The sequence below is a fragment of the Mytilus edulis genome, chromosome 10 (genome assembly GCF_963676685.1).
Source record: "Mytilus edulis chromosome 10, xbMytEdul2.2, whole genome shotgun sequence".
NCBI lineage: Eukaryota > Metazoa > Mollusca > Bivalvia > Mytilida > Mytilidae > Mytilus > Mytilus edulis.
Window position 1 is genome coordinate 56,649,245 of NC_092353.1, and position 18,846 is coordinate 56,668,090.

The 18,846-nt window shown below is 32.1% G+C and overlaps 1 protein-coding gene across 1 annotated transcript in view; it reads right to left on the bottom strand.

Annotated features, from left to right (window-relative positions):
• The window catches only part of LOC139492174 (E3 ubiquitin-protein ligase rnf213-alpha-like), an 87,285-nt gene that overhangs the window by 7,181 nt on the left and 61,258 nt on the right, over positions 1-18,846 (bottom strand). The window contains exons 31-40 of the mRNA XM_071280338.1: positions 17,463-17,525; positions 16,491-16,600; positions 14,529-14,666; positions 11,570-11,732; positions 11,087-11,172; positions 8,041-8,173; positions 6,963-7,070; positions 6,457-6,542; positions 2,610-2,807; positions 1,109-1,235 (exon numbers count right to left, since the gene is read on the bottom strand). Of these exons, the coding sequence (XP_071136439.1) occupies positions 1,109-1,235; positions 2,610-2,807; positions 6,457-6,542; positions 6,963-7,070; positions 8,041-8,173; positions 11,087-11,172; positions 11,570-11,732; positions 14,529-14,666; positions 16,491-16,600; positions 17,463-17,525 (1,212 nt within the window). The remainder of the gene's footprint in view (positions 1-1,108; positions 1,236-2,609; positions 2,808-6,456; positions 6,543-6,962; positions 7,071-8,040; positions 8,174-11,086; positions 11,173-11,569; positions 11,733-14,528; positions 14,667-16,490; positions 16,601-17,462; positions 17,526-18,846) is intronic.

Below are 18,846 nucleotides of genomic sequence, written 5' to 3' on the forward strand. Positions count from 1 at the left end.
CTCAAAATTCTGCTTTTAGACCCCAAATCGTAATTTTTAAACCATAAACGGCAAAATTTTGAAAATTTTGATGAGGCTGTACAAATTCCTCCAAAATTCCTCACACTGAACGATGTCCATTCCAAGTGTTTTTTACATAAAACGACATTTTACGTCAAAAAAGTATACTTGTTTGGCCTCAATTCTTCCATATTCTTTCAAAAAAAATGTTCCCTCATTTAAAATTCTCGTAAATTTCGTAAATTTCGTCTGATTTTGACACGGTTTTCAACAAACGGAAGCGCCATGTTTACACTTTCATCCGGGTATTCATCAAAAGAAAGATAACTCATGTTTGCACTGTTTTGAGCGGGAAACATAAAAGATGTATTCCGATCCCGGTAAAACGGGACTCATCGTCAGTTGTCTGAAGCGTGAATCCCGGTAAACCGGGACTCATCTGCGAAAGGGTTAATGCATAGCAATATAATATTTCCCACAGAAAGCAACCAAAAGTTAGCGTGCAATAAATTCCAATATTGCACTAGTGCAATAAATTTCAAAATTCGACAAACGACAAAATCTAAGTTTAAACCAATTTTTACTGTCAAATATTATATTGCTATACAATAAAAGGATTATTGCATGAGTATTGGGGAATATTGTCCCTCGTAGAACATATGTTGCACTCACAAGCTCGTGCAATATAAATTTCTACTCAGGACAAAATTCCCCAATATTCATTCAATAACCCTATAGTATTTTCAAGGATACTTTATTTCGCATTTAGCTCTATCTGGTCCACTTCATGGCTATTTACTTTTGCGAGAGTATTACTAGTGGTGATTAAATTAGGAAAAATCCCAGTTAAACAAATTCAAGAAGATTTAAATTTGCGCAAAAAGTCGTGAAAATAAATTACTTCCTAAAAATTATTTAAGTTGGTTCCTAGTTTCATGAATCTATAAGTTCAACTTGTAATATGGATAAAAATGTGAGGAAAATGTGTCGCAGATGAACAGAAATAAACAGAATAACCGTATTGTTTGGACCAGTGGTTTAAGCCTTTGAACAATGAAATATAAACATTTTAAGTGTTAAATATATTTATTTATCATATGTATCCTACCTCCTTTTCAATTTGTGATATAGCTTCATCATTACATCTTTTCTCCTGACAGACGTGTAGTATAATGGCAGCACAAGTATCAGCATTGTATCCCATAAAAGCATCTCCTATCTTTTTTACGTTCTTCCTTAAATTAAAAATCAAAATAAGCACGAAATTTTCTCCACAAATATACATTTAAATGCTGTTTATGTCCAAACATGTTAGAACTATGTTTTTGGACAGGTAAAATGTGCATTTATTGCACAAATATTACATGTTATTCATACAGGGTATATACTGTGACATTCCAATCCCCAACCCAGGGCCGAGTATTCAGATTTCATGTCTTGTGTTTGTATGTGTTTGTGTCTTTTTTTTTTTAAATTTTTTTATGAAAAACCCAACCCATCATGTTTTGCCTTCATGAAGGATTTTTGTAATTTGCTAATGAAACTAGTTTTTATTGTGTATGCAATAATTTATAATAACACTTTAAGGTGGTACTTAACACATTCACTAAAATTAATTTGGCTCGTTTAATTTTCATAAAATTTTGACAAAGTATCTACTTTGACCCTTTGACAAAAATATAAAAAATTCTCAAAATTTGAACCAACCATTTAACAGAAAAAATACACTGGTTATATAGCAGTTTGACAAACACTAATTTTGAATCTTAATATTCCCTTAAGATCCCAATGTAATTAAAACGTTTAGCTGATTTTACAGAGTTATCTCCCTGTAGTGTTAGGTACCACCTTAAAACATTAAATTTATGTATTTGAAGTATCACACAATTTACGTTACTATATTTTAGAAAATGTATTATTGACGAATGCACATCGATCATTATATTTGCTCTGTGAGGCTTTGACATTCTTTAGTGTTTAGTTTTTGACTATGTCACATAGTAACAGGTGTTATGATGATGTTTTTAAAGTTCCAATTGGGGATAAAAACCATGTATATATCTCAGCAGTTTCTTGAATATATACTGACATCTCTGTGTTGTTAATTAATCACAAAAATCAACACATTTGTAATGCATAATACATTCTAAACAAAAGCAAGACATATAAAAATATAAACAACACTTATATATACTGTAGAAACATTAGTTTTCGTCGGGTTAAACTTTCACGGTTTTGTCTCTTTTTTTAATATTTCAAGAGGATTTAATTCGTGGTTTTCAGTAAATGGAAATGATATTATATCTAGATTAAATTTTCATGGAGGTTTTAATTTGGATGATGTATTTTTTCCACGAAAATAAACGAAATTAAATCCTTCGTGAAAATTTCTACTTTTACAGTAATGAAATCTTATTGGTGATTAAGGGTAGGAAAAAATTGTAATTTTTTAAGGTTACATGATGTACTCATGATTTTGACAAGTTCTACATATAAGCAGATATTTGTATTTTGTTGAATATTAAATGTGTGGTTCACTTTAATGTATTATGAATAATAATAAACAACTCCACAGTATAGCAGAGTTGTAACTTAAAATTTTAACTTACTTGTCTTTCATATTTCTCATGTATGCAGGAACTTTAACCTCACAAAAATGTTGTGCCCATGCCTGAAGTTTGTCTGCTAATTCTAACTGAGCTGGTGTTAGCATGTTCTTTAGTGACAAGAAATGTTTTTCAAGTCGATTGATTAAAGGTATAGGAAATTTATCATAAACAATCTGTTTCTCTGCAATTATTATCAATCTGAAAAAATAATAATAACTGAGATCACAAGAAAACTGAGATCTCAAGATTAAGACTTGGCTGATTATATTGAACAATGTTGGAACTTGAACCTAGTCAATTCAGCCCCCACCCCTTCCCACTTTTCACTCCATACCAGTACAATGACCAGTGTGTAAATGAGCAGAACTGTTAAGTAGTTTCATATAGGTTGACACTTCCTGGACCTATGATCCTGTTTTTATTGTAGTTCCTTAGAGATTTAAAACAGTTTGCTAATTATTGAGCAATAATTACATTATATGCATATTACATAATTAGAATCCATAATTTTGATTGGTTTCAAACAATTGTGATGCATGCATATTTTATTTCAGCATAAAATACAACAGCTATATCTGTGACAATGTTAAAATAATGCATTGAAAAAGAAACGAAAAAACTTGATATTATTTTCAATGTATATTAATAAGTGTTTGAAAATGCAGTTTTTGTCATACTTTCTTCAAAAGCAAGTTAAAAAGTTTTTTGACGAAACAGAAAATAAAACACAAACTTTATTCTAGATACCCAAGGATCATTCAGCTTAAATTTGGTTGGAATTGGTTCAGTAGTAATTTTAGAGGAGAAGATTTTTTAATGTTAGAAAACATGATAAACAAATTGTGTAAAATTGTCCTTAAAGAGCAATAAATCTTTAAGGGGTCAATTGACAATTTTGGTCATATGTACTTATTTGTAGATCTTACTTTGCTGCACATATCTGCTATTTACAGTATATCTTTATCATTAATACTATATAAGATAATAACCAACAAGAGGCTGTCACAACGACAGCAAACCAGATTTATTAACCCTTAGACTGCTACGCGCGACTATTGTCGTTCCGATAAGACAGTCCGCTACTGCTACTCGCGACTATAGTCGTTTTCCGTACTCGTTTGTTTACACAGTTACCATGGAATGGGCGGAGTCAATATTCATGAGATTGCGGCAGTTTCAACTTGTATGGATTCTGATTGGCTTAAAATCTGCGTTCTTTCGAGTGTCTCTTGACTTTTAATCAGGTATAAGCGATAAACCGAAAGTGAAAATTTTTGATGAAAAAAGTGACAAAATGGCGGACATTGTTTGGAGAAATGGCCAACACGTTCAGAAGTATTTCAATGATAACTATTTAACAGCGGCGGATGATTAAAAAGATTTGGACGAGAACTGAAGATATAATAGACAGAAATGGAAGTATTCTATCAAAACTGCAAACAGAAGACTTTTAAAGCGAGAATTACGGGGATTCCCAGACATTGTTCAAAATGGATGACATGAAACAGGATTTGCGATGTTTATCTTTTCGCCTTTCAAATGTGAATCAATATTGACTAACATCGATAGACCCGAACTTTAAGTTTGTCAAGATTATATATTGATGAAAGCTTTAAAAATGAACTTGTCGTGTAAATATATTTGTACATGGAAGTAAAAGTCGGCGCAGTGAAAGTTGGAGGAAAATACCGGAAAATATTTGCATAAAAAAGGCCGTTGGTCTGAGAAGAAACTTTTATTTTTTGATAATCACAATGGAACTTAGTTCTTAAAAGAGATTTTAAACTATATTGGTACAATTCTGAAGTCATGGATACTTTTACATTGATGGATCGTTTAATAAAACATGAAAAAATAAGTTTACCTTTGTTTACCTATTTTCGCACCTGTACAGGTAAAACATGACCAGAGACTCACACAAAAATAAAATAAATTAAAAATACAGAATCTAACAATACTTTTTTATATAACTTTTATTGATGAATATTCAATATTTACAAAGATACAGCAATTGTAAGTGAACATGTTTATTTCATCAGTGATTAAAATTTTACTCAGCATTACACAAAAGTACAATAGAAATCAATGCAGCAGTCTAAGGGTTAACATTTATTTGTGTCCTGGCAATATCACAAGAACCATTACTGATGAATGGTGAAAGTGAAAATCGTCAATATCAAATTTGACCTCCATTTTGTCATCAGTATCAACATATTAAAATTTGAAAAGCTTAGATTGAATGGTTCATGAGTAAATGCAACAACGTGAATGGAAACGCCATTTTACGATCTTTCAAGAACCATAACTCCTGAACGGTAAAAGTCAAAATCGTCATTATTGAACTTGACCTCTATTTTGTCATCAGTAACAACATATTAAAATTTCAAAAGCTTTGGTTCAATAGTTCATGCCTAAATGCACGGACACAACGGGAAACACCATTTTTCATTCTTTCAAGAACCATAACTCCTGAACGATAAAAGTCAAAATCGTCATTATTGAACTTGACCTCCATTCTGTCATTATTAACAACATATTAAAATTTGGGAAGCTTTGGTAGAACAATTCATGCCTAAATGCACGGACACGACTGGAAACTCCATTTTTCATTCTTTCAAGAACCATAACTCCTGAACGGTAAAAGTCAAATTCGTCATTATTGAACTTGACCTCCATTCTGTCATTATTAACAACATATTAAAATTTGGGAAGCTTTGGTAGAACAGTTCATGCCTAAATGCACGGACACGACTGGAAACTCCATTTTTCAATCTTTCAAGAACCATAACTCCTGAACAGTAAAAGTCAAATTCGTCATTATTGAACTTGACCTCCATTCTGTCATTAGTAACAACATATAAAAATTTGGGAAGCTTTGGTAGAACAGTTCATGCCTAAATGCACGGACACGACTGAAACTCCATTTTTCAATCTTTCAAGAACCATAACTCCTGAACGGTAAAAGTCAAAATCGCCATTATTGAACTTGACCTGCGTATAGTTGTCAGTAATAACATATTAAAATTGTAAAAGCTTTGGTTGAACAGTTCATGAGTTAATGCACGGACAACATTAAATTGCCGCCCGGCCGCCCGCCATACATCCCCAATTCAATAACCGACATTTTTGTCACAAAAATCCGGTTAAAAACTGCAAAACTTCCTTAAAATTACCAATTTAGCGGCAGCTACCCAAAAATGGGTTATTAGATTCATCTAAAAATTTTGGAGCTGATAGAATTTTACTTTATTAACACTTACATCCCTTGTCAGATTTGCTCTAACTGCTTTGGTTTTTGAAATATTAGCCAAAAACTGCATTTTACCCCTATGTTCTATTTTGAGCCATGGCGGCCATGTTTTTTGACGAAACAGAAAATAAAACACAAAATTTATTCTACACACCCTAATAATCATTCAGCTCAAGTTTGGTTGGAATTGGTTTAGAGAAGATTTTTTAAATTTAGAAAACATGATAAACAAATTGTGTAAAATTGTCCTTGAAGTGCAATAACTCTTTAAGGGGTCAATTGACAATTTTGGTCATATAAACTTATTTGTAGATCTTACTTTGCCGAACATATTTGCTGATTACAATTAATCTTTATCATTCATACTGTTCAAGATAATGACCAAAAACTGCAAAATTTCCTTATAATTACCAATTTAGTTGCAGCAACCCAACTATGGGTTATTAGATTGATCTGAAAATTTCGGGGCTGATAGAACGTTACCTTATGAACACTTTAACCCAGTGTCAGATTTGCTCTAACTGCTTTGGTTGTTGAGACATATGCCAAAAACTGCATTTTACCCCTATGTTGATTGTTACTTTTCAGGTTTTTTACCTGAATGTTCTATGAACTCTGCATTTAACTCTGTGTGAACCAAATCCTATATCTACATAACTTTCTCTGCCATACCAAACATAATTCTGTAACAAAAATTCAGATAATTTACAATTCATGGATTGATAAGTAATATATAATTCTGTCATATGACAATAATTATGTGTTAATGCTAACTTTGTAAAATAATCCAAATTCATCCTTATAGTCACCTAGTGTTCAATCTGAAGACTAGTTTTTGCAAAGTACATTTAACGGTGCCCGTATTACATGCCCAGTCATGTCAAATCATACCTCTACTTATATTTTGCCATTGCACAAGAACCATGCTTTTCGAAGGCGACTTATTATTTCTTTACACCTTATCCATTGGATGCCTTCTGATTCAAAATCTAAATCCACACAAATACGAAATTTTCAAAATAATGTTTCAAAATTTACTGAATAAATGCCCATTTCAAAGGCTCCCAAATATATTTGTAAAGTTGATATATAATATGGCATACCTGCTGGAGAGCATCATAAAGACTTTCATATAGGTTTTCCAGATTCAACAGAATTACAGTGCAACCAGTTTCCATACCAACTTTTATTCTGTTTAGGTTTCTGACCACCTTAGAAAAAATATGTATCAAAATCATGATGTATAAAGAATTTATTATTTTTCATGCACAGCAATTGTTGTGTTTTGAAGTAAAATAATGGATATTTTATTTTGAGTTTTGCCAATGTTTGCATACACTCCTTAAGAAAATTAGAATTTCATTTACAGATCTTTTAATTTTTTTTTGTTTTCCTAAACCCACTTAAGGAGGCTCGCGGGTATAAAATTTTCAGAAAAAATTAAACATTTATTTTTCATTACAAATTTTATTTATTACCTTTAGTAGTTGTTACTTTATCATATGGTACAAAAATCTTTCCAAAAAACCAATTCGTGTTGGCCCTAGGTGACTTTTAAAATGTAGATATCATTGAAAAAGCTCCAAATTATCTCTCTTTGGTGCAAAAATGCCATTTTTTGGCATTAAAATTGAAATATCTTTTTTAACTCATCGGTGACCTATATTTTTTATTGTTGTTTTCGAATAAGTTGTACATAAACTAAATAATTGTAAAATTTAAGCGATTTCTGTAATTTAGTTCTTTTTTTATTTCGATATTACTTCTGTTAGTTCAACAGAAAAAAAGGACATTAACAAAAATGTATGCTTCTTTCGATGGCAGATTGTGACCGTAAATGAACGGTGACCCCATTTTTTTATTTCATTTTTCTTTTAAGTATAAGATAAAGTTCATTTATAGAAAAATAAAGCGAAGTCCTATATTAAATAAAAATTTCGATTTAGACCCGCGAGCCCCCTTAATGATCAAAAATTGGATTCTTTTAAAGAAAAATATAGAAACCAAGATACATGTTTTTAATTGCTGTTCATGGCATGGGAAACAGCTTGTTTCAAGCAACATTTTCTAAGATTTTTCAGAGTATGACTAGATCTATGTTAGATATAGAAATGATTTCCACACAATCAATTATGAAATTACTAGCTCATGACTTCCTAAATCAAGGGGTAATTTTTTAACCTGTGTATATTCCTGATCACTGGGAAAACTACTTCCAAAGATAACAAAAGCATCGTCCATTGTGAAGATTTTCTGTTGTAGAACAGTCAGTGCTCCATAATTCTCTGTAAGCAGCAACAGGTATCTACTCTCACTAAAAGATATTGACATGTCAATCAAGTACTGTAAATTCAGTAATTATTGTGTGTATTTATTATTGCAATTTTAAGATGACAGACCATAATGTGAGAATAATTTTTAGGACTGCAGGAAAAGCTACATACAAATATGTCAGATTTTAGAATGTGACCTCTGACGATTTTAAAAAATCCTCACACAATAACATTATTTTATATCTTTTAATCATGGTACATGTACATTGAACTATTATGTCTATACAATTGTGTTTATATGTTGTATGTTTGCTTTTTTCTCTTATAATTATTATTTTTATTTTTTTTTTTACTTGTATTGTATTCATGTATATGAGGGCCTCAGGGAAGATTAGTAATTGTAACTAACTGTGTTTACCCTCTTTAAATAAAGAATTTATTATTAAGTCTTTCCACTTTTCTGTGGAAAGACTTATTGTTTTTCTTCTGATTATTATTTTTTTTTTTTTTTTCTTCCGCCAAATTTTGTTCTTGCGCAAAATGTTTGTTTCGCAATATGTCGCTTAGATATTTCTCATATGGTATCGTATAGTTTATGCGCTTTTAAATTTCACCCTGCTAAGGCGAACCATTTTCTATGTAAGAGTTATCTCCCTTTTCACTGTTTATCCTCTGTGTGCATCTCCTTTGTAACAAAACAAGATAGCGACAAAATTCTTCTTACAAATTGTTCGTTACATCCTCAGTAATTTTTGGCGTATTTGGATCGAAGCGATTCGATGAAATTTTATAGGAGTTATCTACCTTTACAAAATAAATTTGTCGGTATGTTTATTTATCTCATAAACAGTTGACCGTATAACCCTGGAATGTTTTTATTTGAGTCCCCTAGGTCCTTACTTAGAAAATGAGGTCAAGGTCAAAGGTCAAGGTCAAGTTCTCAATTGTGACTTTTGCTTGTTTTTGCATTTTCTCTGACACTTTGAGAGATACATATAAAAGAACAAGTGCAAAATGTCAGCTTTATTGTAGTGAAGATATGCTACATTTAGTCTTATACAATCAAATGGCATCTTATAGGAGTTGATGCCCCTGAAATGTCTTGATATGAGGTTATTTAATAATAACTTCAATTAAGTTCATTATAAAGACATTTGACCTTATACAAAAGGTTAAGTGACAAATGACCTTGAAAAATGGCTACCGGAAGTGACCTTGGGAAAACCGGAAGTAGCTTTTTTTGCAATTTTTTCACATAAAAGTACTCAGAATCCATATATTTTGTCATAAAGATACATGAACAGATAACTGAAGACTAAAAATGACTTCCAACAAACCGGAAGTGGCCAATTATCTCCCATTCTACATTCAAAAGTATATAGAAACTATATATTTTTGGAATCAGTGTGAAAGAAGCTATCATATGAGACCAGATGTGACATTCATTTCACCGGAAGTAGCATATTATCTCCCTTATATCACTGAAAAAGATAATTAAACCATTATTTATCGCATCAGTATGAAGAAACTACCTTCTTATCAAAATTTCTTTGGTGTGGAAAGACTTTCAATTGTTCTCTGAACAATTGGTTTTTAATTAAGTCTTTCCACTTTTCTGTGGAAAGACTTATTGTTTTTGTTCTGATTATTAAGTCTTTCCACTTTTCTGTGGAAAGACTTATTGTTTTTGTTCTGATTATTATTATTATTATTATTATTTTTTTTTTTTTTTCCGCCAACTTTTGTTCTTGCGATAAATGTTTGTTTCGCAATATGTCGCTTAGATATTTCTCATATTGTATCGTATAGTTTATGCGCTTTTAAATTTCACCCTGCTAAGCCGAACCATTTTCTTTGTAAGAGTTATCTCCCTATTCACTGTTTATCATCAAAGCGTATCTCCTTCGTAACAAAAAAAGATAGCGACAAAATTCTTTTTACAAATTGTTCGTTACATCCTCAGTAATTTTTGGCGTATTTGGATCAAAGCGATTCGATGAAATTTTATAGGAGTTATCTACCTTTACAAAATGAATTTGTCGGTATGTTTATTTAACTCATTAACAGATAACCGTATAACCCTGGGATGTTTTTATTTGAGTCCCCTAGGTCCTAACTTAGAAAATGAGGTCAAGGTCAAAGGTCAAGGTCAAGTTCCCAATTGTGACTTTTGCTTGTTTTTGCATTTTCTCACTCACTTTGAGAGATTCATATAAAAGAACAAGTGCAAAATGTCTGCTTAATTGTAATGAAGATATGCTACATTAAGTCTTATACAATTAGATGGCATCTTATAGGAGTTGTCGCCCCTGAAATGTCTTGATATGAGGTTATTTGATTATAACTTCAAGTAAGTTCATTATAAAGACATTTGACCTGATACAAAAGGTTAAGTGACAAATGACCTTGAAAAATGGCTACCGGAAATGACCTTGAGAAAACCGGAAGTAGCTTTTTTTGCAATTTTTTCACATAAAAGTACTCAGAATCCATATATTTTTCATATAGATACATGAACAAAGTACTGAAGACTAAAAATGACTTCCAACAAACCGGAAGTGGCCAATTATCTCCCATTCTACATACAAAAGTATATAGAAACTATATATTTTTGCAATCAGTGTGAAAGAACCTATCATATGAGACCAGATGTGACATTCATTTCACCGGAAGTAGCATATTATCTCCCTTATATCACTCAAAAAGATAATTAAACCATTATTTATCGCATCAGTATGAAGAAACTACCTTCTTATCCAAATTTCTGTGGTGTGGAAAGACTTTCAATTGTTCTCTGAACAATTGGTTTTTAATTATTATATATTATTATTATTATTGGCTATATTTTCTGAATTTACAGTACATAAATATAAAAAAAAATAGTTATGAACATCGTAAAACAAAGATTTAATTAATTTGAACTTTTGTTACCTCCCTTAGTTGTGAGTACTGACCTATTGGATTTGTTATCTCCCTTATCTCCAGTTAGACAGGCCTGTATCATTCCTGGTGATGTACAATCTGGGTCCTCTTCTCTCTTCTGTGAAAAGAAACACAGAATTATTACTAGTATTGATTATCTGTTGATATAGGTATATCTCTCCATTTTTGTAATTTAGAAAGTGTTTGCAATGCACATGATGAAATTTGAATGTCAATCTGTTAAACAAGTACACTATCCAAAACATTTCAAGTCAATAGACCTGATATGGGACCAAATAATCTACCTACCAATGCTAAAACAACTGCATACCAAATACCATTGAATTACCCATGTGGACCTATCACTAGTAGTTTTCATTTTAATGGCATACTCACAAACTAATACTGCAAAGCTGACACCATCATGGGAACAGCATGCCTGAGCAGTCTCTCTTTTTTGACTTAAGGGGCAGGACATTAAATTGGAGGTCACTTTTTCATAACCAATTAATTACCTGTTCAGTCTTGTCCACTAAATGTGACAGACTATTATAGAAGATTTCAACTGGTTTCACATCTTCCAGTCCTCCAAAGTTCCTCAAAATACAATGTTCAAGTTGAGGCCATGTTGGTTTCTTTCTTGAGGCAGACACAAAGGCATAAAGCATCTTTAGGAAACTACAAAAATGTCACTTGTTTTAAAGAAGAGACTTTTTTTCAAACATATTTCAAATCGCTAATTGTGAATCAATTGGACTTTTTCTTTTTCAATATCTTTTCATTTGTTTGCAGCAGCTTAAAAGCAGGTAAATTGGTTTTCACAAGGCATGTTTTTCTCCGACTGTTTATGACGACTTTACACTAAATCCATTGAATGTTGGATGTGTACTGATTGATAATTTAGTGGTAGATGCATGATTTTTTATTAGTTGTTAGTGGCTTTGAACTTGCTGTTAGGAACTGGGAGTACTCTCAGACCAGTACTTATTGTCTTTTTGTTTTTTGGGTATACAAGTACTCGGCCACAGCCACTCTGTGTTTTTGTTAGATGTATTTCTATTTGTATTCATCTGATAAGTTAAGCCTTTTTCAAACTGATTTTTATAGTTTGTTCTTATGTTATACTGTTACACCACTGTTACACCACTGTCACAGGTTAGGGGAGGATTAAGATCCTGCCAACATGTTTAACCCTGCCACATTCTGTATGTATGTGCCTGTCCCAAGTCAGGAGCCTGTAATTCAATGGTTTTTGTTAGTCAATGTGTTACATATTTGTTTTTTTTAAATTTTTTGTACATAAATTAGTCAGTAAGTTTTCTCGTTTCAATTATTTTACATTTGTCTTTTGGAGCCTTTTATAGCTGACTGTGCGGTATGAGCTTTACTCATTGTTGAAGGCTGTATAGTTAATTCTGTGTCATTTGGTCTCTTGTGGAGAGTTGTCTCATTGTCAATCATACCACATCTTTTATCTATAATTTATTTCTATGGATGTCAAATAAATTAGTTTTTTTTATATCTGTCAAAAGACAAGCAATTGGCATATAAAACAAACAAGAGTGGACACTAAAAAATTAAAATAGCAACACTTTAACATGTAAGATTTGCAAATATTCAAAGTCAATGAACCATGACTGAAGGTACATGGCTAAACAATCTCCCTGGAAATGAGATGTGCCAATGCTTAGTTACAATGCAAACCAAATAAGAAGTTTCATTTAAACAAACCTAAACTCAAACTAATACTTGTAAACTAAGCAAAATTTCAATGTTAATAAACCATAATTTAGGGGGCAGGGTCAAATAATCTCCATGGTAATGAAATGGGTCAATGCTTATACAACTTTAACCAAATATCATTGGTCTCTTGTGGAGAGTTGTCTCATTGTCAATCATACCACATCTATGAATTATCACTAGTAATTCCCCATAAACTGACCTAATCACAAACTTATACATGAAAAGTAAGCAAAAATTTCAAAGTCAATAGATCATGACTAAGGGGGCGGGGCCAAATAATCACCATGGAAATGATATATGCCAATGCTTATACAACTGCATACCAATAATCATTAACTTATTTACCACTAGTGGTTCCCCATAAACTGACCTAATCACAAACTAATACATGAAAAAAGGAAAAAAATCAAAGTCAATAGACCATGACTGAGGGGGCTGGGCCAAATAATCACCATGGTAATCAGAGATGTGTCAATGCTTATACAACTGCATACCAAATATCATTGACTTACAACTAGTGAATCACTATAAACTAGACTTAATCACTAACTAATACATTGTTGACGCCGCTAACATCGTTGTCACCAATGCTGGAAACAGCATACCTATGTCTCGCTTTTTGACTCCTTACAATAAAGGTATGAAACAATTGTATAAATATAATTGCACATGCTGAAATACTCACCTGTCTTACTTGTTGAAAGTCTGTTTTACTACAAGTTCCACAAACTTAACATTATCAATGTTCTATGATAATAAGGTCGAAGTCAGATCTTGACGAAAATAGCCAGACAGAATTTCAAATGTACACCATAAAATCATTCCATTCACCAAATATAGTTGATCAGTTGCTTATAGCATAGGTTAAATTGACAAAATTACAAAAACTTATCATTGACCCATGAACCATGAAAATGAGGTCAAGGTCAGATGAAACCATACACAGTTAACCTATTGCTGAGCTAAGGACATAATCATGTTACTTTAACCATGATCACTGATCCATGAAATGAGAAACCCTGTCTGATGGCCATGTAGCCCTTCATATATTTGGTTCATGAGTTCCTAGCAAGCCTTGCTAGGAACTCATGAACCAAATATAGTTATCCTACTTCTCATAATAAGTGAGAAATTCACATGACAAAAGAAACTGTAATTTATTTTTCATGTAGTCGCTGAATTATGAAAATGAGGTCAAGGACAATGGATATATACGTCAGACAGAGACTTTGTAACATAAAATATCTGCATACAAGGTATGAAGCATCCAGGTCATCTGCCTTCTAAAATATGAACCTTTAAATAATAAGTTTGACACAGCCACTAATATCTATGTCTCACATACTACAACTTTCGTCACAAGCAATACAAAAACTTAATTTACCTTTGTCATACTAAGGATTAAATCATGAAAGTATTGTCATAGCACTAACAGCGATTTTGTGACCACCAGTTTTATTTTTGGGATGCCAGCATGCCCCGAGAAAACCACCAATATCTATATGCAGGGCTCAAACTCAAAACCTCAGTGTTGACCGGATAGTGTTGCAGTAGTAGATTTACTTAAAAGACCACTCTGCCACACCTCCTCCCCAGTTTACTTCATATGCTAGTCAACACCATCTAAACACATTATATCTGATAATGTTGATATCCACAGCTTCTTCTACACAACTTTTCTACTAGCAGTTATTTTCAAAAGAGTGATGTATTTTTTATACATTTATTTACCAGTAAAAATCTTCGATTCCAAAAAAATCCCTCATCTTTGTTGAAGCTTGCTTACAAAGATCTAAATAAGAATCAGCCATTAGTGGTATCATGGGTCTAAACAATTTCAAGACCTTCTTATTTGCTGAGCAGATTTCTCTGAAAATAGTAAAAATCATGGATTATGTTGGGTTTTTTTTCGTTTTTTTTTTAAAGTGAAACCTTCTAAATAACTATGTTAATAAAGTCTTTGTAAACCAAACTTCCATTCAAACTCAACTTGTATTGTTCAAAGTTTTGTTTTTGAAAATTTTAACAAAATGATTTAAAGAATATATGATAATTCATTCAAGCTTTAACAATTATCTGAATTCCTCTAAAGTGTATATCCTTACATTATTGAAAATAAATAGCTATCTTTTTGTATTTTATTTTACAATTCTATCATTTAGTTTAGCTTCCAATGATCACATAATGATATTTTTTTCCTGCATAATCCATACAAAAGCTGTCATTTTGTCACAAACAGTAGCATGAGAAAATGCTTGGTGTCCTATCATTTTTATTATATTTTTGAACATATCTCAATATATGCATGTATACCACATTTTGTCCAAGTATGAACAAATTTTTCAGTTTTAATTCATACTCCCATACTCCTTAAGGGAAATAAATTACTCCTATGAAAAGTTTACTAGTGATTTCTGTAAAAACTTGACTAATTTGATTGATTGTTGGTTGCTTTACGCCACATTAGCACATAATTTGAAGATCATGTCTTGCTAATCATTTTTGCTATTATTGTTTATCTATCTTTGATATTTTTCAAGATAATAGGCAAACTGAAATAAAAAAATGTAAAAATTTGTTATTTGAGACTCCTCCCTTTTTTAAGGGTGAACAGTCCTGTAAGAAGTAATCTGACAGTTTTGATGTATATATACAAGAAGAGCTAGAAGACCTCATCATTTTGAGCATTTTTGTCAAACGGTTACTGTGCAAAACGAATGATTTTAAGAACATATGAACAAAATTGGTTGGACCAAAGGACAAAGAGCAAAAAATAAAATAAAAGTATCATATCCTCCGAAACAAAGATTGACGAACTTTAATGTCATTTCAATGTTGATTCTTACATGCCACTTATGACAGAAAGTAGCAGAATTTCATACCATCCTACATAAGAATTTAGGAAAAAGCATATAAATGAACAACAGCAATATAGCACTGTTCATTTGATTTTGCATATAAAGATTTTAGGTGTAATACCACCAAATCATGGTACGTCACATCCGGTTGCATACGAAAGTAGGCCTAAAAAAATATTCCCTTGAATTTGACAGTTGTAGAAAATTAACCCTGCATTTCAATGCACTTAAATTTTTCTGAGTCGTAAATATGTATGTTGGGTGTCTGAAAGCATCATTCTTTTTTTATTTGATGGTCTTATAAAATATTTTGGAACGTTAAGGTTACATGGTTACCAAAGCAGGTAACCAGTAAATAACAGTGTAAAAATTGGGTTGTCTACCCTCGGCGGTGGTTACTTTCTTATATGCAATGAAATGTAGTGTGAAATTTTCACTGCATCACTGGAGAGGATTGAACTTTACACATGCAAAGTATTTCTTTGGTTGAAATAAAGGTAAATACTGTACGATTTTTTTAAAAGTGCCAATTTAACAAAGACTAATAGGGAAAAATCAATGGTGGTATTACACCTTTAAGTCATGAATAATAGAGGGGGAGGAGTCCGGATCCCGAAATCCCGGGCTTAAAAACATGAAATCCAGAAGTCCTGAATTTAGAGAAATTTAAATCACGACTTCTCAAACTTCAAAAAAAAAAAACCCGGATCCCGAAACGATCAATCCTGAAATCCCGAGCTTAAAAACACCAGATCCTGACCTCCCGAATAATTTCATGCCCCCCCCCCCTAATAATACCCCATATTCTTTCATTTCATGATAAAAATGTTCTCACTCTGCACTCTCTGTCAGTTCTTTGACATCTGGAACCTCTGTTTGTACTAGAATACCTCTGTTTGTTATGGTAGGGTCCAAAGCCCAGTTTGAAGTACCAATAAAAGCTACCTATAAAATATTTATGCATTTGTTTTGTTTGAAGTGGAGTAATCACCTGCTGTTCAGCAACATTTGTAGCTGAACCTATTTTTTTTTTTATTAAAGATTCATACACCATGAATTACTTCTGTAATTTTCAATAAAAATATTTTCTTGAATAGTATGGTAATTTAAAAACACATGATAGTGTAACTTAAATATCTAAGTATAGCATATGATCAATTAAATGCATGGGCATTGATAAGATAGGAGCTAAATAATGATTACTTCACTGCACTATTTGCTTAAATTAATATTTTTCGGGTACCAATTTTCGAGGATAGAGGAAAACTTGCATATTTGTGGTTTTGACAAAGTTTACATGCATTCCTTTAGAAAATTTGCATTTCGTTGAACATTTCAATTCCTGGCTCCCCTGTACCCATGAAATCCAGGAAAATTGGTATCGAAAGCATACTAATGAATTCACAGTAATAAAGGTAGTAATAATACTTTGAATATATAAGTCAGTACCAATATGGTGTGGGTCTCATTGGGGTCTAAGCGTGATGCAGGATTGCCGATTTTTTGTATGCGTGACACGTGAAATACAAATTTTTGTGCCGTGAAAACATAAATGAAGTCTAGCGGGACACGGGAAATTACAAAAAAAAATAGAATTGCTTACGTACATAGTGTAAGCGGGATATGGGAATCTTGAGAAAACAGTAAGCAGGATCCGGGATCAGATCCCCCAATGAGACCCCTATGGTGGCATTTTACAAAACAACACATTTTTAACCTCCATATCTAACATGTTTAAAGTAATTTAATTTCTATATATAAATATTATTTTAGTCATAGTTAGGCATTTTAAGGAAAAAAATTCTACCTTTTTATAATATCCTGGTTCTTCATTGTCAGGATAACCATCTTCTAGCAATAGATGCAATATCTGCAAAATAAGCAAATGGTTTATAATTAAATGTTGATTTTTTTCTGAAGAGTTTTACTGTGTTGCAGGATCTTATTTTTAATGCAGTAAGATTGTTCAGTATTTAAAAAAAAAAAGTAAGACAATTATTGAGGAGCGCCTCAGAGGGGTCTCTATCGCTCACCTGTCATTTTTGCAAAAATATAGATACAAAGCAATTAATGAATGTTTTACCTAAATCTTTGATTTTCAAGATGTAAAACCATTAATGCATTTTACCCTGATGTCCTATATTAAGCCATGGTTTTCATTTTTTTTAAAGACTAAAAAACAAATGAAACCCTAAGGATCTTTAACCCTTAAAATTTGTTGAAATTGGTTCAGTAGTTATAGAGGAAAAGATAGACAAGTGTTGAAAATGGCTTACAGGGCCTCTGTATAAGCTCTGGTGAGTAAAAGAGTACAAATAAAACATTATGCACTATGGATCTATCTTCAAGTTATAAAAGTGGATGCTTCAAGAAAAGCATTGTTATAGCATTCATAAGAGACTGTAAAGAAAAAATTTGGCCAGTTGTTTATTTATACTAATATTGCTATCAAGATTAAACAAGAGTGCACACACTGAAATGTCTCGCCTTCTTCACTAATCATTGATATTATGTTGATAGTCCTAAGTATAAAGCTTTATTACAACTGTCACATAAACTTAACATTAACCAAGATAGCTAAGCAAAGACCAATGAACCATAAAAATGAGGTCAAGGTCAGATTAACCATGCCAGGCAGATATGTACAGCTAACAAAGCTTCCATTCAACAAATATAGTTGACCTACTACTTATAGTTTAAGAAAAATAGACCAAAACACAAAAACTTAACACTGTGCAATGAACCGTGCAATTGAGGTCATGGTCAAATAAAACCTGCGGGACTGACATATAGATCATAATATATTTCCATACACCAAATATAGTTCACCTTTGGCATATAATATTAGATAAAAAGACCAAAACTTAAAAACTTAACTTTAACCACTGAACCATGAAAATAAGGTCAAGGTCAGATGACATCTGCCCGCTACACATGTACACCTTACAATCATTCCATACAACAAATATAGTAGACCTATTGCATAAAGTATGAGAAAAACAGACCAAAACACAAAAACTTAACTATAACCACTGAACCATGAAAATGAGGTCAAGGTCAGATGACACCTGCCAGTTGGACATGTACACCTTCCAGTCCTTCCATACACCAAATATACTAGCCCTATTGCTTATAGTATCTGAGATATGGACTTGACCACCAAAACTTAACCTTGTTCACTGATCCATGAA